The 25,559-nt window shown below is 37.2% G+C and overlaps 1 protein-coding gene across 1 annotated transcript; it reads left to right on the forward strand.

Moving 5' to 3' along the window:
• The first annotated feature begins 1,945 nt into the window (after positions 1 to 1,945).
• LOC128214368 (peroxidase-like) lies at positions 1,946 to 25,155 on the forward strand. The gene is made up of 12 exons (XM_052920792.1): positions 1,946 to 2,393; positions 4,747 to 4,873; positions 5,002 to 5,213; positions 5,360 to 5,533; positions 15,036 to 15,078; positions 15,235 to 15,347; positions 20,502 to 20,603; positions 20,829 to 20,927; positions 21,200 to 21,454; positions 21,598 to 21,847; positions 22,624 to 22,794; positions 24,248 to 25,155. The coding sequence occupies exons 1-12, from the start codon at positions 2,201 to 2,203 to the stop codon at positions 24,939 to 24,941; spliced, it is 2,433 nt and encodes an 810-aa protein (XP_052776752.1). The 5' UTR covers positions 1,946 to 2,200; the 3' UTR covers positions 24,942 to 25,155.
• Positions 25,156 to 25,559: the final 404 nt, after the last annotated feature.

The following is a 25,559-nucleotide window of genomic DNA, read 5'->3' on the forward strand; positions in this document are numbered from 1 at the left end:
TGCCTAGAAATGCAGACCAATGACCTATGCCATGACGGGCCTGGATTCTACTTTAATTACTGTAACCGAATTGCCACAGCCTGCCTAAAATCGCATACCAGTGACCTATGACCTAGGGCAAGGACTAGGCTACGATGTGGTATAGATGGCAGTAGTCCCCTTGTTCACTTTTGATGAATCATCGCTTTAAATAGTAAAAAAATATGATAAAATGTGCTCGCGGTATTTGTTGAAATGTACCTAAACTTTGGCAATGCATCTAGGCTACGCTGTGGTAAAGGTGGCATTGGTCACATTTCTATTCACTGTTATACATTGTTGAAATTGTATAAGAACGAGCATATAATGTAATTAAATGAATCGAAACCCAGCAGCCTGCCTAAAATTGCAGATCAATGACCTAAGGCAAGGACTAAGCTACGATCTGGTATATGTGGCATTGGCCCTCATATTTTTTTTCATTTTAAAGGACCGCCGCATACCATATGGCAAAGACTCGGGTACGATGCGGTATTGGTGGCATTGGTCCCTTTTCTCAATGCAAGGTATCACCTCTATGAATAGTTGAAATTGTGAAAGAACATGTCTAGGGTATATGCCTGAATGTACCAAAACCACACAACCTGTCTAAACTCGAAGAAAAATGGCCTTTGCTATGACCTTGGTCGATGGCTAGGTTACGCTATGGTATAGATGGCACTGGTCCCCTTTCTCAAAGGTATCACCGCTATGCATTGTTGAAATTATGTGAAAACGGGCCTGGTATCTACTTTGATTAACTTAAATCCCACAGCCTGCCTAAATTTGCAGACGTATTACATGACCTATGGCAAGGACTAGACTACGATGTGGTTTAGCTGGCAGTGGTCCCCTGTCTCATTTTAAGCGCTATAAATAGTTGAAATTATGATGGAAAGGGCTTAGGTTATCCGTCTAAATGTACCCAAAATACCACAACCTGGCCTAAAATGCAGACCAAGGGGGAATGCCATGACCAAGGGCAAGTGTTAGGCTACTCTGTGGTATTGGTGGCCTCAGTCCCATTCCTTGTCTAAATGGGTTTTTTCTCCATAGCAAAAATACAAATTGTAATAAAGAACTACAAGTACATGTAGCAGACTGTCTAAAAGCTATTAGCCTTCCATTAACCACATGCCATTCATTTATTATTGTGATATGAATGTTACATATAAACCGTTTAAACAATGATACAAAGTATCTTATCATTCATAAATATGCTTAGGTAAAATTCCCGTGATGCGATGATAGCAACGTGACGCGGCGATACGCTGCTGCGGTGCTTCACGCACATAGACATGGTATTAAATCTCATGTACAGTTGATAAAGTAGTTGATCTAAAAAGGGGTTAAAATGACTGTAACACAGTATTGTTCAGTTTTATTTGCAGGGACATTACTTCACTTAGTCTGTCACCTAATTATCTCCTTCTACGACCTTGGCTTTATAACCTTCTTCTCCGACCTTGTCTGTGTGGAGTATTGCTGTACCCTGATTACCGCCTTTTACGCGCTTGGCTGTGTTGGATATTATTGTAGCCGTATAACCTCCTACGACCTTATCCGTTTGAAGTCTTGCTCTAACCTGATACTAGTATCAACTTTTATTTTAACTGCCATTTGACAATTATCGTTTTGCCGCCGATATCACAAGCATTCAGTACTCTTTTTTATAAAAACCCATATAAACTCAGAAACTTCCGTGATAAACTTAAAGTGAAATACGATGTAAATGTAACGCTGTTTATTGGTTTACATCATCATGTCTTATTAGGGAAAACATTCATCAGTTGTCAAATACATCCGCAATGTCAACTCGTTGTGTCTGTTAAAATCCGGTTTTGCAAGTCGATTTAGGTCAAGGTCATCACTGGATCATTTATAACGCAACTTTTAACATAAAAATCTATTCGAGGGTCTACTGTTATATAGTGGTGAACTAACATACAAAAAACATTTGGTCGCCATACGTTCATCTCGAAACATGTCTTAATCCGCGACTTAAAAGTAAAACAGATAAATTGGGTTGCTGCTGAATTATAAATATTATTTTTAAACTTAAACTTGGTTCTTTGGATGTTCAACCAACAGCGATCAATTACGTCAACTGTACGATAGAAAGAAGGTTATACGATCGTATTTGGCGTTCACAAAGACGGTTGACATTCCAACAGCTACCGTTATGGTGAAGTTAAGTCGGTTTCGCAATGTTTTGCTACAGCTGACACTGCTGTCGTTGTCATGCCGACTTGGTGCCGGTCAGGGTTTGCAAGCGTCTCGTGCTCAGTTCATGGCCGCCGCCACCCAGGCGGCAGTCGGGGTGGAGGCGAGGATGGCCGCGATGGACAGACTTGACAGGAACGCGTTCGAAGCAGGTACGGCATCACTATTTAAGAAATATTACACACCACTGAGGGTCATATCACATTATAAGGACCGGTCAATCAGCGACCTAAAGTGTATATGGACTGAGGCGTAAGCCGAGGTCCATTCACCTTCGGGGGCTGACTAGCCGGTCCTTATAATGTCATATGGCCCGAAGTGGTGTGTTAATATTTCTTATATTATACCGAACATTTTATATTACCATTCAATATTTTTAAAGCACTTAAGATGTGTTTTATTGAATAAAGCTAATATAAATGGTAACTTGCGACAATTTTTCGTCGTTGTGAAAATAGCAAGCAGCACTTACCAGTTGGGTGACGTCAGCGGTCCATATTAAATTTTTGGCGCGGTCCGGACCAGCCTAAAATATGATATGGCCCGCTAACGTCATAAAACTGGATTTTCATCAAAATACTGTGATATACGGACCGATCAAGTAATGAGATCAAAGAAACATATTATTCAAGTATATATTTATATTTGTATGATTTCAGTAAAGACTTCGCGTAAATCGTATATAATGAGACTGATTATTGCCTGGTGACGTCATACACTATGACGTTTGATGTGTGCCGCTAATTGTGAGAGTTCTCCACTTAAATCTGTATTAAATGCATGCACACTATAAAAGCTGCCACATTCTGTAAATGACTGATATTATACAAACGTGCTACTCAGGCACGCCATAGCATAGATAAACGGAAAAAGCTGTGAAACTTTTTTTCTTATTTCTTGCTTTAGCCTGCAGAATATTACATATGAGTTGATTATTACACAATACAAACCTAGTCGTACGGTCGCTGTCACTCTCTTGGAAGGAATTAATTTGATTGTTATCACACAATCTATTTTCTAATGTAATTAGTTAATTAAAACAGTCTGGAGTTTATGATGTGCATGCATATTAATTCGCACCCACTATAACCAAAATACTTTTTCTACTATTATTTTGTATACGGATGTCACTATCAATCAATTAACATGACGCGGCCTGTCAGTCAAACTGGCCGGATTATACCCGACTGACCAATCAGCGTCCAGATTAGGCGGGGCTTATCAGTTGCCCGTTGCTATCCGCCATGACCTCCGACAATCTGCACTTACCAGCAGTAGTGTAATTACTCTGTTTTCTATATATTAAACACAAAATATGTTGTTGTTTTTATAACTGAGAGATATTAAAGACAAGGAAATCCATAATGCTGACATTTTCCCTTATTGCTGCTCAAATTATTCTAAATTATGCATTTTTTTGGAATTTGTTTGATAACAAAGTGACCTTTCGGTAGACAATTACAACCCTCCAAATTCTTAATGTGATCGTACATAATATACGTATCTTTTTCGTTAGTCGTAAAACAAGAAATGTAATTATGAGTATTAGTGCGTAATATTGACGACATCTTCCGAATTATTTTGATTTTGATTTTTTTCTCCTTCTTGTGCGTAATGTTTTAAATCCGAAGCATTTACATTTGCTTTTAAGTTTGTTTTACAAACTGTTGGTGAAAAAGATAATTCTGTTAATTTGAGTTACATTTTTTTATTAAATTTAGATAAAATATCAAATATCATATATCTAAAGGTCACAAAACGTAAATATGTATAGATAAAACAAAATCATCTTCAATCGTAAATGACGCAAATCATTAATAAACCTATGCATTTATAATGACTATGATCACTTCTAACTCCTACATGTATGTTCCTTGTAGGAACAGTTTCGTATTTCATTTAATACGGATATTAATTCATTGAGAGAAATATTACGGTAGTTATATCAATAATATTAATTCACTAAACTTGTATAAAAGGTGATTTTTAATTGAGAAAGGAAGAAAAACAGCAAAATCAATTTGATCTAAACAAACGTCAACATTAATTTGACTTTCGTAAAGTAAATTAATACATGTTTTGTTTTCATAAATTTGAGGTTTACAATAGCCTTTTTACTGAAACAAAATTTCGATGTTATTTAGATATTAATTATTTTAAAGTTTAGACATTAAATTATTTCTACCTGAATCAAACATTGAATTTAACTTATTATAATAATTAACTAATTTAATGTTGAACTAGCTTTTATTGCTATGTTTTACCATGTTCCATACATTTTTTATCGGATTGTCATGTAAAAAATCTGTATAGTTATCGTCTGCTTCTGTGTTCATGTCGGAGGGCCCCTACTGATGGGTCACGTGACACTGCAGGCGTAGCCTTATCGTAATCGGCGTGGTGTCAATTGTATGGCCAGTCTCTTGACAGTAAACCGTCGCAGAAAAAAATATTGGTATTTATTTTTATCACCATGTGTGACTGCATGTAAATTTGCTGTTGCAGGCGTTGACCGAGTAAATCCCGCTCGGAGTGATTTTGCAGGGCCTCACCTCCTGACTACGGCTACCGCGAATGAGATCGGTAGGGTGGGTCAGGCCTTCTTAGACACCGCCAGAAGCACTGTAGAAAGGTAGGTCCGCCCTTCTCTGTTCTGTGTAGGAATTCTTAAAATTTCTTATTAATTCAACCAGTTGTTTCCGTTCACGCGACAAACAGTGTCCGATCGTCCGACCTTCATTTCCTAATCCAAAATTCTAGGCTGAGTATAAGTCAAGCAGACGCGGGTCGCGAAATAGCCTTCGCTAGGATCCAGCCGCCGAACGCCCTGCGCTGTCCTTTCCAACCACCCAACTGTGACCCGACAGCCAAGTTCCGGACGATGGATGGATCCTGTAACAACGTGGCCAATCCCCTGTGGGGGAGATCGCAGACGCCTTTCGAGAGAATGCTCGCCCCCATCTACAATGACGGTAACGTTTATAGAACTTTAAATTGTGCTTTTTAAAAATATTCATTATCTATCCTGATATTTTATTATCATGTGATAAATATCAATTTAAACATGTGGAACCCTGATTCTTAATATGATAATATAATATTCCGGCACATTTCACAGGCGTGTCTGAGCCCCGGGCAGCCAGCGTGTTTGGAGGTCCACTGCCGAACCCGCGCCTCATCAGCCGGCAGTTCCACGACAGCATGTCGAATCCCCTCGCCGGTTCCACGCACCTGCTTATGGAGATCGGCCAGTTCATCAGCCATGACATAGAGTTCCAGGCTCTCTCACAAGGTAATCACTTACCCCTCGTGCAGTGTTATCATTAATCATCTCGTTTAGGGTTATCATTAATCACCTCGTAAAGAGTTATCATTAATCACCTCGTGCAGGGTTATCATTAATCTACTCATGCAGGGTTATCATTAATCACCTCGTGCAGAGTTATCACTAACCCCTCGTACAGGGTTATCATTAATCATCTCGTGCAGGGTTATCATTAATCACCTCGTTCAGGTTTATCATTAATCACCTCGTTCAGGGTTATCATTAATCACCTCGTTCAGAGTTATCTTAATCACCTCGTACATGGTTATCATAAATCTCCTCGTACAGGGTTCTCATTAATTACCTCGTACATGGTTACCATTAATCACCTCGTTCAGGGTTATCATTAATCACCTCGTTCAGAGTTATCATTAATCACCTTGTACAGGGTTATCATTAATCACCTCGTACAAGGTTATCATTAATCATCTCGTTCAGGGTTATCATTAATCACCTCGTACAGGTTTTTTCACCTCGTACATGGTTATCATTAATCACCTCTTGCAGGGTTATCATTAATCACCTCGTTCAGGGTTATCATTAATCACCTCGTACAGGGTTATCATCAATCACCTCGTTCAGAGTTATCATTAATCACCTCATTCATGGTTATCATTAACCACTTCGTTCAGGGTTATCATTAAACACCTCGTAAAGGGTCATCATTAATCACCTCGTGCAGAGTTATCATCAATCACCTCTTTCAGAGTTATCATTAATTACCGTGTGCAGGGTTATCATTAATCACCTCGTACATGGTTATCATTAATCACCTCGTTCAGGGTTATCATTAATCACTTCGTTAAGGGTTATCATTAATCACCTCGTGCAGGGTCATCATTTATCACCTCGTGCAGAGTTATCATTAATCACCTCGCACAGGGTTATCATTAATCACCTCGTACAGGGTTATCATTAATCACCTCGTTCAGGGTTATCATTAATCACCTCGTACAGGGTTATCATTAATCACCTCGTACATGGTTATCATTAATCACCTCGTGCAGGGTTATCATTAATCATCTGGTACAGGGTTATCATTAATCATCTGGTACAGGGTTATCATTAATCACCTCGTATTCGGTTATCATTAATCACCTCGTTCAGAGTTATCATTAATCACCTCGTTCAGGGTTATCATTAATCACCTCGTACATGGTTATCATTAATCACCTCGTTCAGGGTTATCACTAATCACCTCGTTCAGGTTTATCATTAATCACCTCGTTCAGGGTTATCATTAATCACCTTGTTCAGAGTTATCTTAATCACCTCGTACATGGTTATCATAAATCACCTCGTACAAGGTTATCATTAATCACCTCGTTCAGGGTTATCATTAATCACCTCGTACAGGTTTTTTCACCTCGTACATGGTTATCATTAATCACCTTGTGCATGGTTATCATTAATCACCTCGTACATGGTTATCATTAATCACCTCGTACATGGTTATCATTAATCACCGTGTGCATGGTTATCATTAATCATCTCGTACATGGTTATCATTAATCACCTCGTACATGGTCATCATTAATCACCTTGTACATGGTAATCATTAAGTACCTCGTTCAGGGTCATCATTAAAATTGAAATGTTATGCGCATGCGTGAAAAATGATGGCGGATTTTCAATCAGTGACAGAAAAAAGGAATATTTTTCCAATTTAAATCACGTTTCAAAACCAATTACGTTCTTTTTCTGGTTCTGGAGTAACTTCTCAATGTGTTAAATGACTAGAAAGCGAAAAAAGGGCAAATCGTCACCAGGGGACGCCAATTTCCAAACACCTGTGAAACGGCGGGAATCCAAACCGGTTCAAACAATGGCAGAAGCGTTGGCCGAGGCAATCACACCCAGTGGAGAAAATATGCAGCCGATGCATTATACTGGTCAAGGCATGTATCAATCAAGCCCAAACTATGTGTTACATCAAAGTATGCCTTATAATGGAAACACTGTATGGAGCCCAGGCCCAGGGTATGCCCAATGTGCCACACCTGTATCCATTGGTACATCGCCACAAAACGTAAACAACGATTTATGGGACAAGGTTATGAATAAATTGGACATAATGGACAAAAAACTGGCGCAACTAGATTCCATTCAATCTAGCGTAAATAACCTAACTGTCCGCATGGACAGCATAGATCACAAGATCAGTGACTTTGAGGGCAAAATCCATGACATAGAGATCAGTCGGGTATTCGATAGTAAAACAGTCTCGGATTTAGCAAAACAACACCAAGATCTAGAGTCACTGGTGAAAAAGCTGTCAAAATTTGAACAAGAACAATCACAGAAGGAAAACTCTCTCAATAATGAGATACAGGACTTAAAATGTCGCAGTATGCGGGACAACCTTCTGTTCCACAAAATCCCTGAAGAGAGAGACGAAAATTGTGAACATAAAGTATTAAAACTCATTGAGGAAAAGCTTAAAGTCACAAATGCATCAACCGATATTCGGATCCAGCGCGCCCATCGCATAGGCGCTTTCAACGCAGCCAAAACGCGGCCGATCGTCGCCAAATTCGCCTTCTACCCAGATCGCGAGCGGGTACGTCAGGCAGCCCGCCAGGTCAAGGACGATTCCATTGGCGTTTCCGAGCAGTTTCCGAGGGAGATCATGGACAAGCGCCGGAAACTGGTCCCAATTATGCTCAAGGCACGTGAGGATGGGAAGGAGGCGTACATCAGGGTGGATAAACTCTACATCAACAAGCGTCTCTATAGAGACAGTGAGTAGGACGGTGGTGAGGATGGTCTGAAGTGTATTTCATGGAACATTGAAGGTCTTACAGTAAATAAACAATCGGACTCGGATTTGGTGAATTTGTTGTGTGGATATGATATTATCTGTTTAAGCGAAACGTGGACCAATAGTAAGTCAAATATTAATTTTAAAGGCTATGATAACCCAATACATTCATATAGAAAATACCAGAATCGTAAAGCCAAACGCTCTAGTGGCGGAATTATAATATATGTTAAAAATAGTATTAGAAAAGGCGTAAAAGTTGTTAAAAACGATATCGATTGTCTTGTATGGTTAAAGTTTGATAAATATTTCTTTAAAACAAACTATGATATTTACATGGGCGTTACATATATAGCGCCAGAATCATCTCCTATACATAACATGTATAATGTTGACATTTTTAGACAAATCGAAGAAGATTTCACGTATTTTAGCCATATGGGTAAAACTTTTCTCACAGGTGACACCAATAGTAGAGTAGGACGTAAAAATGATTTCATTGATAATGACCGCCGTATTGATATTGATGACATAACCCCGGTTGATACGCACACGAATCGAAAGTCACGTGATCTAACATCCAACCGCTTTGGGGATTATTTACTTGATCTTTGTAAAGCTACAAATATCCGTATTGTAAACGGCCGATGGGGAAATGACCGTGGGAATTTCACGTGCATGACCCACAATGGACAAAGTGTTGTCGATTATTTGTTATCATCTTTCGACAATTTCAATGCATTAAGGAGTTTTATCGTTGGGGATTTTAATACCTTTTCTAATCATGCACCTCTATGCTTTTCATTTAAAACACATACTAAACTCGATGATTGTGTTTCAAATAACAGGATATATTATAAATGGGACACGAAATTTAAAGATAACTTTGTAGCGGACGTATGTGCAGATATTCACAATTTAGAGAAGGATTTACATGATGCAATTTCCAAGGAAGGAAATGTAGACGAATTAACTAATATCTTTACGACCTTTCTGTGTAATAAAGGTCAGAAATACTTTGAGAAAAAGGCCAAATGTTCAGCATATTTTGATAATGCACACACAAATAGGAAGGAATGGTATGACCAAGAATGCAGACGAAAATATATTGTTTATAAAAACGCTGTTTCTCAGTACAATATTTCATTATCTGATGTAGATAGAATAGCAGCTTTTAAAGGAAGGAAGGATTATAAATATCAGTGTAGAACGTCCAAAAATAATTTTAATAAAGAGCGATGCAAAAAAATGAATGACATGCGTAAAAAGTCGCCTAGAGAATTTTGGAAGATATTTAAGAGGAAGACAAGTAGTAATTCCGGAGACAATATATCAAATAGAGAATTTAAGGACTATTTCCATAATTTAATATCAAATATAGAGGTTCAAGTAGACGACGAAAGTAGGGAATATGTCGAAGATTTCGATACTAAACCCTATAATGGCCCTACGTTTGATAATTTAGATAAACCTATAAGTGACGAGGAAATTATAAATGCTGTTAAGAAATTAGGCAGCAATAAAGCCTGTTCTCTTGATAATATACTCTATGAGTATTTTACGGCATCAATACCTATTATAATTAAACCTCTAGGATTATTTTTTAATCATATAGTTAATACCCAATCATTTCCCAGATCATGGGCAACAGGAGCCATAATTCCTATATATAAAAAGGGAGATACATCTGATCCTAATAATTACCGCGGTATCACGCTCCTAAGCTGTTTTGCTAAATTATTTACAGTTATACTAAATGACCGACTTAAAATGTGGGCTAAAGAGCAAGATATTCTGACTGATGCTCAATTTGGTTTCAAAAGCAAGTACAGTACGGTTGATCCGGTTTTTGTACTCAACTCAATTATACAAAGGCAATTAGCAAAGAAGAAAAAACTGTATTGCTGTTTTGTTGACTTCCGTAAGGCATATGATTGCATTGATAGGGGGCGCCTCTGGTATAAGCTCATCAAACTTGGTATAGATGGAAAGTTTTTGTCCCTGTTGCGGTCGATGTATAACGAGGTGAAAATGTGCATAAAACACTTGGGGTCTTTGTCTGATTTCTTTGAAAGTAACATTGGCTTGTTCCAGGGGGAAATAACCTCCCCGATTTGCTTCTCTCTCTTCCTCAATGATATCGAACTCCATTTACAACAAAGCTTAAATGCAGGTCTCACAGTCAATGAGATCTCAATATATTTATTGCTGTTTGCAGATGACGCCGCTATTCTGTCAGAGACGAGGGAGGGGTTACAGGAATCCTTGAATAATTTAAGTACTTATTGTAGCAAATGGAATTTGACGGTCAATGTGGAAAAAACTAAGATAATGGTATTTAGAAAAGGGGGGCGTATAGGAAAATCCGATAAGTGGACTTATAACGATCAGGCTGTTGATATAGTCAATTCATTTAACTACCTCGGTATTGTATTTTCCAGTGGTGGATCTTTCATGCAGGCAGCTACCACGCTGGCGGGAAAGGCATTGCGCTCTATGAATGCACTTAAGGCTCTGCTCAAGCATAACCGCGTCCCTATTGATATTACGTTTAATCTGTTTGATGCACTTGTTCTGTCTATATTGAACTATAACTGTGAAGTATGGGGCTATATCCAGACAGAGGTTATTGAAAAAGTACATAGAAAGTTTTGCAAGTGGGTCCTAAATGTCAAACGCTCTACAAATACCTTGTCACTTTATGGAGAGCTAGGCAGATTTCCATTATATATTGAGCGACATATTCGTATTATTAAGTATTTTCTCAAGTTATACAATGAGAAACAAGATAACTGTATTCTCATGGCAATTATTACAGAACAATACCGGGAACTTCGGGTTAACCCACAAAGTCTAAACTGGGTCGACAGAGTTAAAACTATCCTTCAGTCATCCGGGTTTGCGGACGTTTGGCAATTTCCTGAGTCTGTAAATGTACGTGCATTTGTCCCCATGCTCAGAGACAGATTACGAGACATGTATATAACCGGTTGGCGGGCTACCATGGAAACACATTCATCCTTGTATTTGTTTAAGGAAATCAAGGAAACATTTAAAATATCAACTTACCTTGTTTTAATGGAAAATTTCAAATATAGAAATATTTTAGCTAAGCTCCGATTATCCTCCCATAATCTAAACATTGAACTTGGGAGACATAACTGTATTCAAAGACAAGATAGAAAATGTACACTGTGTAATTTAAACGATATTGAAGATGAATTTCATTTTGTATTAGTTTGTCCAATTTATAATGATATAAGGCAGAATTATATTCCTAGATATTATGTCAGACATCCTAGTATGGTAAAATTTATATCATTACTCAATTCTGACAATAAATCTCTGTTAGTAAGATTAGCTATTTTTTGTACCAAAGCTTTTAAAATAAGAGACTTGAATGTATAATTCACCCCTAAAGACCTCCTCACATTCACTTCTGCTAAATTAGTAATTTAAAGTTTGCTTTTTCTCTCTCATGGTATTGTGTAACTCGATTGTAAGTAATAGAATGCAAATTATTCTTTTTTGTTTTTTCATGCATGCAATATTGATTTGATTATGAATATTGAATTGATTAGGTGTATTTATTTTTGTGTTTATAACGATGAGCTGTATATGCTTAAGTTAAATAAACATTCTGTTCTGTTCTGTTCTGTTCTATTAATCACCTCGTGCAGGGTTATCATTAATCACCTCGTTCAGGGTTATCATTTAACACCTCGTGCAGGGTTATCATTAATCACCTCGTGCAGGGTTATCATTAATCACCTCGTTCAGGGTTATCATTAATCACCTCGTTCAGGGTCATCATTAATCACCTCGTGCAGGGTTATCATTAATCACCTCGTGCAGGGTTATCATTAATCACCTCTTGCAGGGTTATCATTAATCACCTCGTGCATGGTTATCAATAATCACCTCGTGCAGGGTTATCATTAATCACCTCGTGCAGGGTTATCATTAATCGCCTCGTGCAGCGTTATCATTAATCACCTCGTACAGGGTCATCATTAATCACCTCTTGCAGGATTATCATTAATCACCTCGTACAGGGTTGTCATTAATCACCTCGTGCATTGTTATCATTAAAGCTTCACTCTCAAAGATTTACCGTTTTGACCATGTTTTATTTGTTTGGGTTGAAATAAGCCAATGTCTGCGTAAATATCTGCAAACCAGTGATATAAGACTGCTGACATAAAAAACAGATCGCAGATTTTCATATTTAAGTTAAAAAAAAGAAAGATATTTTATGCATTTTTCTTAAACCGTTAGTAACGCTTTTAGCCATAATTTTTTTTTGAACGGAAGTATGAAAATCTGCGATCTGATCTTTTGTCAGCAGTCTTGTATCACTGATTTCCATGCATTTTTGCATACATTGGCTTGTTCCAAGACAAAAAAATAAAAAAGTTGTCAAAACGTTCAATCTGTGAGAGTGCAGCTTTAATCACCTTGTGAAGTTTAACAGCGTTGATACATAGTTTATTTTAACTACTTTTGAAAAAGGGACGAATGTTTTATTGGGTTTTTTTGTAAAATGTGCTTCTTTTTGTACTAGTATGTTCTCTAAAATATTTTCACTTATGTTAGATACTCGGCAAAGAAAATGGGCGGAAGATAACGATATACTAACACGATATAAATTTGGGTTTAGGCAAAATAAAAGTACAGTTGATTGCATTTTTGTTTTACAATCAATTATTAGTTTACATATATAAGGGATTTGTCGTTACGTGATTGGTCGATTGACATTATTACATGATGTTATCAATGTATTGTTAAAAAGTCAAAATATTCATCACTATTGCATCAGTTCTGGTGGCCAAGTGGTGAAGGCGAGGATTTTCTGTTTTTTTCATGACTTTACCGGTGTGAGTTCGCACCCAACTAAAACCAAAGTACCTTTGTATACTATAATTGTATTTTTTCTGCAATGTCGACATCAGGGAATAAAATAATGCTAAATAGGTGTTTTTAGATGAATTACCGGGAAAACTAATTATTGGTTCAAAAACATGAGCGAGTCCCTTTAAAGTATAAAATGATAGCATTTTTCCACAGGTAGTAACAAAATATTCCGGATTCTATGTCAATTTCAATTTCTTGATTTGAATTCAGTTTGCTTACCTAAATGAGCAACACCATGGAATTTTCAGAATGCTATTAAGGTGGGGGAGTTGTTTTATTCATCCTTGATTATGTCGTACAAGAAAACAGATAAAAAGCAGGATTACCTTTTTTGGCCGGTCCGAGCAAGTGTTTTTTTGAATACTGACCGCTATTTGTGACCATATATTTGTTCCAAATTGTTAGTGTCGCTATTTGGACAAAACTGACGTTCAAACATCATTTCAGACCAAACAATGAAACATATTGTACAACATATACGTCAACAGGTCAATTTTTAGCCATGAGTATCAGAAAATCAGTTAAAAGCCTTTTGAGCACCTTGTGTGTTTTATCACCATGGCAAACATTTCACAGTCAAATGATATGTCATTTTAAGACAACTAGCTGTTGTCTTTTTTTTTTTTTTTAAATCAAAGTTAAGTTATCATTTCAGTGAGAAAACAACATTTCACCACATACATGTTTACTGGCATTCGGAGCTCCCCGGCATTTTTTATCGAAAGCAACCTCGGATATATGCCGGTACATCAGTAGAAGTAGTTTGTATTTGTTTGTAACTATATCATTAACTAAATGTATTGTTTTAGCTTGTATTTGTTCATCTAAATTTCAATTGATTGCCAGTGAAGTGTAATATTGCAAACATAATTAAGATGTCCAAGAGTTAGGTCATTAAGTTTAACTGCTAAATTGTAGCGGACTTAAAGTGTGCCGATTTCTGACATTGTAAACCGTCTATATACATCTGCAAACTCCGCGCAGTGTTACTTCCCTTGCAGTACAGTAATCACTGCCACCACAAGATTTTCATCCAAAATTGGATGAAAACTTTTAATGGCATTTTTTTTAATCATATATATTTATTCTTATATCCTTTCTTAAATAATTACTTTACGCCAGTTGATAGGCATAATATGTTTTATAAAAAAATAACAATTAAAAAAAACATTCGGAAATGTTCGGTCTTTTTTCAAATTGAAAGTAGGATTTACAAATTACAATATCAACATGGATGTGTTGTTAGCTATTCAGACATGTATCGAACGTTTTTAACCAGGATTGCAAGCAAAACCAAAACAAATCGAATGTTGGCGGCATGTTCTTGCAGAGGAAGACAAAACATGTTGCTGGAATTTCTTTTAAAGGTGTTCCGTCCATTTTGTAAATTGCAATCACGTGCCGTTTTATCTATCATCACGTGATATTTGTGAAGGCAGTGATTACTGTACTGCAAGGGAAGTAACACTGCGCGGAGTTTGATACATCTGAGGTGTTTTTCGATAAAAAGTGCCGAGGAGTTCCGAGCTGAATATGGAAGTCGCCATTTTGTTTGGAATTATTGACATCTCAGCTAAACCGGTTTATTAAACTCCACTCACCAGTTACTGCCCTTTACACAAAAATTCTTATAAACTGTGTATGGTCCTTTTACTTTTATTTCATTCATTTAATATGAAGTGCATAATGATTTTTTAAAATGGCGTGGTAAATCAGCAGAACGAGACATGACTTTGGGGTGGCCTGTTGATCATTCAAATGACGTTTTATTTAAAGGTTAACCTTTTTTTCCAGGTTATGCCGGGGCCAACTTGGATTGCTGCGCAATGCCAAACAGGTGACGTATCTTGATTAACATTTATAAAAATATTTTGATAAAAATAAACGCTTGTTTTTAAAACTAGTTCATATCTTCGGAGTTCGGGAAAATGCTGATCTAATTTCCATTCAGTGTACCTTTACTATATAGTTTTCCATTCAATACTTGTTTTAGGCCAGGTTGCTTCCCTATAACCATCCCGCCGGGCGACCCTTTCTTCCCGCCAAATCGCACGTGCATCAACATTGTCCGAGCTCTACCAACACCTCCACTTGACTGTACCATAGGTAATACTAGCTCTTTCTCAGTTCTTAAGGAGTGTTTGGCAAGGCGTCCTAATACACGGCAAAGAGGCAAAGCCGATTCTTTCCGTCAATATTCCGAATTTGAGACGATGAAGACCTTTATCATTAATTTAGGGTGTTTTTTTTCTCAATATCTTCGTTTTATAAAGGCAACTACTCATTGCGGGAAACGGATTCTAGTGGTATTGGCACATTGGATAGTGATTGTTTTTGAGTATTTACAACTGTTATGCTCGAAGAACTTGTGTTATTTCAATAAAGGTTTACTCTGATGCACTCGCCTAAATAAGGACAAAAAGAAAAAAATCTGTTTGCGGCAATGGTATCAAAAATGGTAGGTAGAGTCGGGATATTTCTTTTTACTAAAATTCTCCTCAAATAAAATAGGTTGTTTTCGTTGCTTAATGGACATTTTGTGGTGGAAAGGATTGTTTAAGATGAAGAGGTCTTTCTAAATAATGAAATGTGAATCTGTCCGGCGTTCCCAATTGTGGATGAGCCTGAAAAATAATCAGTGCTATCGTCTCCAAGGGTGGTATCTAGAGAATTACAACAACACAACAATAAAATATCTATATTGTTCAGAGGAAACTAACCGAAGAATAACGCAAAAGGTAAAACATTTACTGATTTGTATTCATAACCTATAATACAAATAACATATCTGATATAACTCCAGAGCATGACATAACGGTTTCGCTGAATTACAGTCCGTTGATCCGCGTCCAATGACATCAATTTAACGTTGCGTCAAGTATGGCGCTAAATCTACTGCGGATGAAACGTCCGAATACCATATAAAAACGTGGATTGAATTTGAAAACGATGTCCTTTAGCGGCCTCTTGATTTCTGTTAATACCGCAAAAATCATTGGCGCGAGATCTGGCGGTATGGCGGATGCGCGACGGTTTCCAAGTCTAACAGGCTGAGCTAATTCCTTTAGATAGGAGTTATCTTCACTATATACACAATTGACCATTTTTTTCATTTATCAAAATCCAATTTAAGGATTAATATTGGCTATTGAAATAAGCTTCTTAAGCCTGGTAAACTAAAGAACTTTCGAGAAATCGGGGCCTGGTCGATGCAGCAGTGTATGCTTTGGCATTGTCCATTTGCAATTAAATCTCATCCAAAAGCTAACACCCAGCCTCTTTTTAGCGATTGCATTCGCCAGTTCTCTTCAAAACAAAACTTATATACTATGGCATTATGCCGAATTTGCTAGATAATGCCTTTGCATCATATCATTTCAGTTTTGTTTCAATGTTGTGAAAGATACACAATAAGTTTGTAAACGTACATTCTGGACGGTGCGCCAACCGTGCGTTCGTGTTATTTTAAACCACGTAGTTTTTCAATAAACCTCGTGATCGATGGACTCTTTGAAAACGATATTCATGAACGTTAAAATGATTTGGACAGAACATATAGATAACATGTAAACAGTTAGCGTCATTGTTGATCACCCATCGTATTTAGGGCAGGTATTCAATATTCAACTTAATCTTATGGTCACACATCACTGACGTCATTCCCTCCCTCTATTGGTCAGTAACAAATAACCATGAAGTTATCCGATTAGCTACATCGTTCTTAGATTTAATTGAGACCAATATTGAATACAAGCCCTGAACAGTTGAACGAATGTTGAACATTTTTTTCTTAAGTCTGACATTGCCTTTGAATGGGTCTCTTCGTTATTTTCTCGAACACCGAATTCTTTTCTTTTGTGCGGCTCTCAGTGAATTGATATCTGGTCGGGTTGCGTCCGATGACAAACAAGTAGGTGTTATTTGTGATGAATCATTTATTTATTTTTTGGTTTTAAATTCATGGTTATATTTCGAGAATTATTGGATATTCTTTCCCGACAAAACAAAAACACACAGATTAAATGTTAGATATAGTGCGAGTGTCAAAATATATCGGGTGCCGAAATTTCGCACTCTCGTACACCAGAGTGATGAAGATTATTAAAACTCCAATGAATGAGAATGGAATTTCTATGCAACTGTTTATGATAGATAGAATCCGGAGCTTCGCTGAGCCGACTTTCAAGAACTAATTTTACATTTGTATTGGTATCCCATATGGCATATATATATATACAAAGAAAAAAACTAAATATTACCATTAATTAACTTATTTATTTTTTTGTGAAGAAACGTAATTATCAGGATGTATATAGCTTGTATATGTCCATAATGTGTATATAGTATATAACTATTAAGGTTTCAATTGCATAGTATTTGTTATCAAAATCAATCAAACTTCGATTCTTGTGTTATCAAAATATAATTAGGTCATTCCTCAGGTATCAAATCACAAACATAAAAAATATGCTGTTTTTCCAAACAAATGTATTGGCAAAATTCCATTTTTAACATTAATGACAGACAGATAACGCGCCGGCACCGGAATGGAACCCACAGGTACGGAATAATGACTGGAAAATCCTTTTGCATCATAAACGAAAATAATCCTATTAGATTCGGTTTTGACTAAAATAGTAAAAAGATAAATAAATAATACAATTTTGAACTAATTTATATATATCAAAATTTTCAGAATCGTTTAAAAAATATTCTTGTTGTTGCTTTTGTTGTTGTTTTCTAAAAGAGAATTCAGCTTCTATAAAATGTATTTTTACGCTTTTCTGTGTTTTATAGGTATTCATCAGTGACATTTTCTAATGTTTCAATTAGTGAACCTACTTTTCAACCCCGATCGTGATCAATAGAGCATCTATCAGCTATTTACTAACATTTGTTAATATGAACAATGTCTGCGTCCTCTTTCTGCAAAATATCGTTTGGTCCATTCGTTTTGCACGGTTTTGGTTCCTCTGTTCCGTCTATTCAATGTGTACGGTGTCTGTGTCCTCTTTCTGCAAACTATTGTTTGGTATATTCAATGTGCACAGCGTCTGCTTCCTCTTTGTTGCATAACTACCGCTTGGTATATACAATGTGCACGGTGTCAACGGCCTTTTTCTGCATACTTTCGTTTAGTCTATGCAATGTGCACGTTGTTCTCGTTCTCTGTCCGCATTCTACCGTTTGCTCTATTCAATGTGCAAGGTGTCTGCGTCTTCTTTCTGCATACTATCGTTTGGTCTATTCAATTGGTCAGGTAAGCGGGGACAGGTTTCGGCTTGCAAAACATGTAGAAACAGACACAGCATGTGGAAATAGTGCAAAACTATGTAGAAACAGTTTAAAAAAATGTAGAAATAGTGCAAAAAGCTTGCAGAAACTATGCAAAAACATGTAGAAACACGAAGAAAAAGTGCATACAAATTAAGAAATAGTGCAAAGACTCATTTTGGACACAATATATTGTACAGCATGTGAAAAAGAAAACTTAAGTACTTTTAGTTACTTATCTATCTATATGTCATTTTTTACTTTATTCTTCATTGTTTTTATTAAAGGTGATGCTCACTCTGATAAGTTTACAACTTGAGTTGTTTCTGGAGCGCCGGCTATATTTGATATTGTCCAAAAAGTGTTCCAACCTAGGAACCAGTTCATAAATTGCACAAGAACGCTTTCGATATTTCGCCCAGTAGGGCCTCGGCTATATTTTATATTGTCTGAAATAATTCTCTAACATAGGGAACAGTTCATAAATTGCAGAAGAATGCTTTCGATATTTCGCCCAGAAGGACGCTGGTATATAAAGTCGTTTTTATAGTGTTGTGCCGATGATCGATTAAAATCGACAATTGATAGCCCTCATCGGCGACAATCGATACTTGAATTTGAACAATCGATTATAGAAACAAGGGGCGTAACCGCTACCGACTAATTTTCTTTTCTTGGTTAATGCTAGTTTATGTTGAAATGTTTAAATAAGGTGTTACTATGTTACGTTATCTAGTCATATTTTTATCAAGTCAGTAAGTCACTACAGTACTTGATTATAAATTTTCTTTGTAATTTAACTGCTTAAGACTTGGTTCTCAAATTCTCATGGTTGTGGTTTTAAAAAAGATTTTTATAACATGTTACTGTTTACTTCTAACCATGTGAGAATTTAGTTTTCTCAGTTTTCTGAAAGAAAATATTCTTGTGAAATATGTAGAAAATTCAATTGCTTGTTGTACTTGCTACTGACTGATTATTAAAAGGAAATTGATATCTTTATTTGTGTTTATTTTGCACATGTATACAATACTAAATGTAAGACAAAAATGAGAACCTGTGGTCTCAAGTTCTGTAATAGTAACTTGTAAAGACTAAAGATAGTTGCGTTCTGAATAAATAGTGTAATTTATGCAAAGAAATGTACAAAAAATATTATAAGGGAACATTGGTGCTTAAAACTGGTGCATGTACTGTATCTATTGCATGCCTTAAATATGATAATTACAAATAATTAAATAATTATTAAATCGATTAATAATCGATCCTTGATCGGTTTCATAAACCGATTATCGATAGTATTTTTTTTCTGTCCGATTCCCAACACTACCTTTTTATATTCCCGTTCTAATTAAACAGAAAAGTGTGTTCACAACAACAAATACAATTGTAACAGTATCATCAACATTAATGTTGTTCGAACATATGCATACCTAACATGTTATCATTGAAGTAAAAAACACTTTTTAGGTGATCTACATGCATGTTATTTTTCAATTTGTATTGTGCCTATGTATTGCTATGCATTCATTTTTGTTGGGACAAGTGTGAGGGTTTGGCCAGTGTTAGCCCCCAACAGACTCGTGTTTTACTGACCATTCCAATGCGGTAATCCCAATAGTTATCGGTCAAGCTATTTTGATGAGTGTGTGGTCTGTCTGTGGTGGTTGTAGTGTTGTTTGCGGTGTTCGTGTCTTTAGTTGATTGCCGTTAGGGCCATTACTTATGGCTCGAAACAGGTTTTATTTTTGAATTAACGACTGTTGTTTATATTGAAGTATTACACTTTAATGCATGTTAATTTGTGTAGTAACGTGGTGAAAAGCTCAGTTATTTCATGGCCTTGATTAAACATGTTAAGAAAAGCTACACACGTGTAGCAATTTAAATAAATAAAAAAAGAAAGAAAGAAGTCCCATGCTTATTAGGGAATGATGCTACTCGGACTCTTTCTTGTAATTTCAACTAAAGTTCCGTATGTTTCAGGTGTCCGTCAGCAGTTGAACCAGATCACCCACTACCTGGACGGTTCGGCCATCTATGGATCCTCGGATGTAGAGGCCCGTGACCTCCGCACTCTCACTGGGGGTGGGTGCGGCTTTCATTTTATTAAAGAGATGGCTCAAGTGGCTTAATTGGCCCCAATATTTTCATATGCAGCCCGTCCATTTCCGTCCAAGTGATGTGCTCAGTCAAACAATCCTGTTTTGTGAGAAATTATAGAAATATTTTGGGATTCGCTGCTGGCTCATGTAATTTATAAAACAACATAAGTACACAAATCCCGTTTAAAACTGTTAAATATGTTCGCAGGACTTCTCGAGACGAGCCCCAACGACCTGTTACCGGCTGAGCCTACGACCGGAACTGACTGTATCCTGTCCACCCCGACCAGGCCGTGCTTCAGGGCTGGTACGAGTAGTAAACAACGATGGCCATACATACGCCCATCGGGAGAAATAGCAATCACTCCTCATTAAGCTTTAGAAAATCAGTTTTATAAAATTGACTATAAACCCTGATTGAATCTACATGTATATTAACAATTAAGATGTGGATTAACATATTAGGTAAAAGTCATCAATATTAATCAAGAAGTCCCCACTCAAACCAAGAGCAGATAATCAATAGTCGTTCCGTGTTCCTGTCTGTACCCGTCTTTACTTCCGTTTCCTTCCCAATAGGTGACACCCGTGTGAACCAGCAGCCGATGCTGATGTCCATGCACACGGTCTGGGTGCGGGAACACAACCGCCTTGCGCGCGGCCTCGCGCTCCGCAATCCCACCTGGGATGACGAGCGACTCTTCCAGGAGGCGCGCCGTATCCTGAGCGCCGAGCTTCAGCATATCACATATAGCGAGTATCTTCCGGAAGTACTGGGCGACAACATTATGGCACTATACGGATTGACTCCACTTTCAAACGGTTATTTTAATGGTAATTATGCTGTTAATAATATTTAAAACCAATTTTCGTCCAATGTTATGATGAATATCTTAAATTAGACAAAACCAGACTTGTATTCAAATTGTCAGCATACAACCAATATGACAAATCTTGCTAAAAAAACGTATTCCAAGGTTACGATGCGAGTGTGCAGCCAATGATACGGAGCGGGTTCGCGACGGCCGCCTACCGGTTTGGCCACAGCCTCATCTGGCAGAGGGTGCTTGCCCACAATGGCGCCATCCAGGTGTCCGATCGCCTCCTCAAAGACGAGTTCCTGAAGCCCGACCTCGTCTATACGCGGGGTGTCGGGGACATTTGTCGGGGCCTCACACGTTCACCGGTGGAAAGAGTGGACAAATCACTCACTGAACAGATTACAAAGTCAGTATATTCTTTCTTTCATATAGCATTTCTGATCGTATAGATATTTTACCCGACACAACGTATTAGTAGAGATAAGTGGTATTTAAAGAAACTCGCTCATGCGTATGAGGTGTTTGTCGAAAATTCAGTTTCACCGGTAATTCATCTCGAGGGGGTGAAAGCGAAAAGGTTCTATCTGGTTTTTTATTTAATGTCACTTAGAACCTTTTCGCATTCACCCCTCGAATTTCTGAAAACATATATTATTTTTTTCATTATTTAACTATATTATATCGAAATTGAAGAAATAAAACAACGCCGGGAAAGTTAATATATTTTAAGAAAAAAAATCGCTTTAACCACTAGGCAACATTAACTTATACATCAGAGATTGATATTTTAACCTAAAAAACAACAACATTGATAACATCGCGTTATAATACCAACCAACCAATCACGCAACAACGAATTCACTGGAAGCCGTTAATAATGTTATTAAAAATTGTGGTATTCAAAGACGATATTATAGCAAATATCAACATTTGCTAAAGGGTTTCAGCTGCCAGTATATTAGTTTTAACACTCCTGCTGATTTTTCACACTTAATTTTCTAATAAAAACAAAAAGTGCACTTACATACCACGAGCGAGTCACTTTAAAACATATGTATAAATCAGTCGTGCGCTGAACATTATACTTAGTCAGCAAACACATTCTGAGAAACACTTTGTACCCATACAAACAAGCAAAACAAATAAACTCATTGTGATAAACCCCTTTGTCACTGTTAACAGCCAGCTGTTTGAGCGGGAGGCAGGTTTCGGCGGGGACCTAGCTGCTATAAACATGCAACGTGGGCGGGACTTTGGCATCCCTGGCTACCAGGCGTTTCGGCGCTCCTGTGGACTGGCCGGCCAGTTCTCACACACACCGGCTGTACAGCAACAGCTCAACAATATATACAGGTACACACAAGGTTGATAACTTGTTTTGTTGCACTGGTATGTTTAATACAATATAGGCTTCTGTTTTTAAATCATAATAAATGCATCATACGTGGATATTACAAATGAAAGTTTGCAAAAATGATCTGGGCAATTGGTTTTCTCTAATTTTTCGGCGATATCTGTATAATCTCAGTTTTGACTTAGATGTTATGACAAATGACTCAGATTGTACACCAATCAAATATTGTGTTTAATAAATAAAGGAGAAATAAAGGAAATAATTCGTTTTGATTGGTTTATGGTTAAATAAGTCGGTGAGCCTACGAGGGGCACTAATAAGATGAAGTTTTAAATTGAAACTTGACACCGACTTCTAATTGCTTTCCATCAGCATAACTTTTTTGTGAAAACACATGACATGTTATATATAAGTGCATATTATCAAATTGGTTTTAAAGCATGATGTGTTTTCAGTTATTTATCGTCAATAGAAACTTATTACCCCCTTGCGAGCCTCTCGTTATATCCAGTTATATGACGTATATATGCTTCTAATCGGAAGACTTTGGTAATTTATTTATAGAAAACAAGAACTGTGTTTGTTCTTCCCAAAATTAGCCTCTGAAATTCCACATTTTCAGAAACATTTCAAAACAAAAAAGCAATATTTTTTTCTCATCTCGCAGCCTCGTTCTGATATAAGCCTACCTAAATATAACTTTGGCAAAACCAAGCCATGAGTTCAGGATCTAGAACTCTAATGGATGCCTTTTTGTTCAACAATTAAAAACTTCGGGCCGCGTCTATTGAAGTTGGCTGGAGATGGCCGACTCGAGTACTTACAATTCGTTAACAGCATAACAAAAGTTTATTGCTGAGTTTTAAGTTTAACTTTTTCACAAATTTCATACTCATTAATATTAATGGCAGAGTTATATTTTTTTTGCCAAAGATGTGCGTAATTACTCTGAGAAGGTTTGTGCAAAGTTTTATTTCAATGTGTATTAAGTACCTTTAATTGTTAAAGCAAAAATGTGCACAACTAAGCAGATATCATAGTAATCATTATTGTATAAATCGGACTAATCAGAATGATGAAAGGCATTAAAGTTGTGTTATTTTGTCTCTAGAGTGTCAGAAATTATAATTTTTAGGATCAACAAGAAAACGGATTAATCTTCAATATGTAATAACTTGTATTTTAATAATATCACGGACCTATAAACATGTACATGGTAAAATAAACAATCCGTATGTTTGTCAACAACAAACAGATATTTGAATAAAACAATATGCACATGAAAAGTTCATACTGCTTTTTTCATTAACTCTATATGACTTTGTTTATAAATTGATCGCCGTTTATCTTTTTAAAGATAGTTCTCGTTATTAATGATATTAAAACGCTCTTTATTACCGACTGACAGTTGTTTTTACTTGTATATCAAGTCTCAAGTATATATAATTGCAGGTCACCAGAGGACATTGATCTGTTTCCCGGAGGCGTGTCTGAAATCCCCGTCTTCGGGGCCAAGATTGGCCCAACCTTCGCGTGCATTGTTGGCCGACAGTTTCAATCGCTGAAGGTTGGCGACAGGTTTTTTTATGAAAACAGCGGCGAAAACGCTTTTTCCGTTGATCAGCTTCGGGAAATCAGGAAGGTTACGCTCGCTTCCCTCTTTTGTGCTAATACAGATATTGGTACCATACAGCCGGCAGCATTGAAAAGCATACAGCCAGGAAACTATCTTGTCAACTGCAACAGCATTCAACAGTTAGACCTAAATCCCTGGCGGTCGACCGGCTGTGTCCCTGTAAACGGCGGCTACTCAGCCTGGTCGCGAACGCCCTGTTTTGGAACATGGCGGATCCGGTATCGGATTTGTAACAATCCTCGGCCAAACGAGTGCGGAATACCATGTCCACGTCAGTTTGAAATTCAAATAGAAACGTGCGGTTTCCGTCCGCCTTTTCGGCCGGTATTTAGTCGGGCAGACGCTGCTCCACCAAATGTAGCCATGATAACCGAAGAGGTGTTACGATTGACTGGAGGAGGGACTTCCGCCATTGACGGCTCCACAATACAGGCAGCCATCGCACGTGTTCAGCCTTTTCAGCAGCAGCCTTTTCAGCAGCAGCCTTTTCAACAGCAGCCTTTTCAGTAACAACGATTTTAAGTATAAATGTTTGGTGAACATTTTTTTACATACATCATATTCAATTATTGTGCATAAATGGTTCTGAATAAATATTACTTCCTTGACCATGTCAGAGGAAGGTCCAGGAATTGGGAGTAGCGTGGCATAACATTTTCGTCAGTTGTTGTGGCAATGACTGTGTGTTATTCTTTGTTTTAAATTTCTTGAACATACAAGAATTCAGGAGAACTTGATTTAATGCAAAGTATTTGCTGCGGCTCATCGAGCGAGTTAAAAACACGACTTCTTCGAAATATAAATTGAGTTCATGTACATCTTTATCTTAAATGGTTTTGACACCAGATGGTCCCAAAATCGACAAAGACAATATTCCCCATAACAAGCTTAGTGTTTGCCCTACATTTTCAGCCTATCAGGGTCGTTAGCTTTTTAAAATGTTTAAAATTAGTTTCTTATTTTTGAACATTGTAACCTCAGGCTGAAGACGACCGGCTATTCGTGATTTAGTTAATTGCTATGACTGTGCATGCGCATATAGCCACGCCTACTGTTCACAACAACAACAACAACAACAAATATCTTTATTACACTCAGGTCATACATACATGACAACATGAGGACAAA

This window comes from Mya arenaria, chromosome 13 (genome assembly GCF_026914265.1).
Source record: "Mya arenaria isolate MELC-2E11 chromosome 13, ASM2691426v1".
Taxonomy (NCBI): domain Eukaryota; kingdom Metazoa; phylum Mollusca; class Bivalvia; order Myida; family Myidae; genus Mya; species Mya arenaria.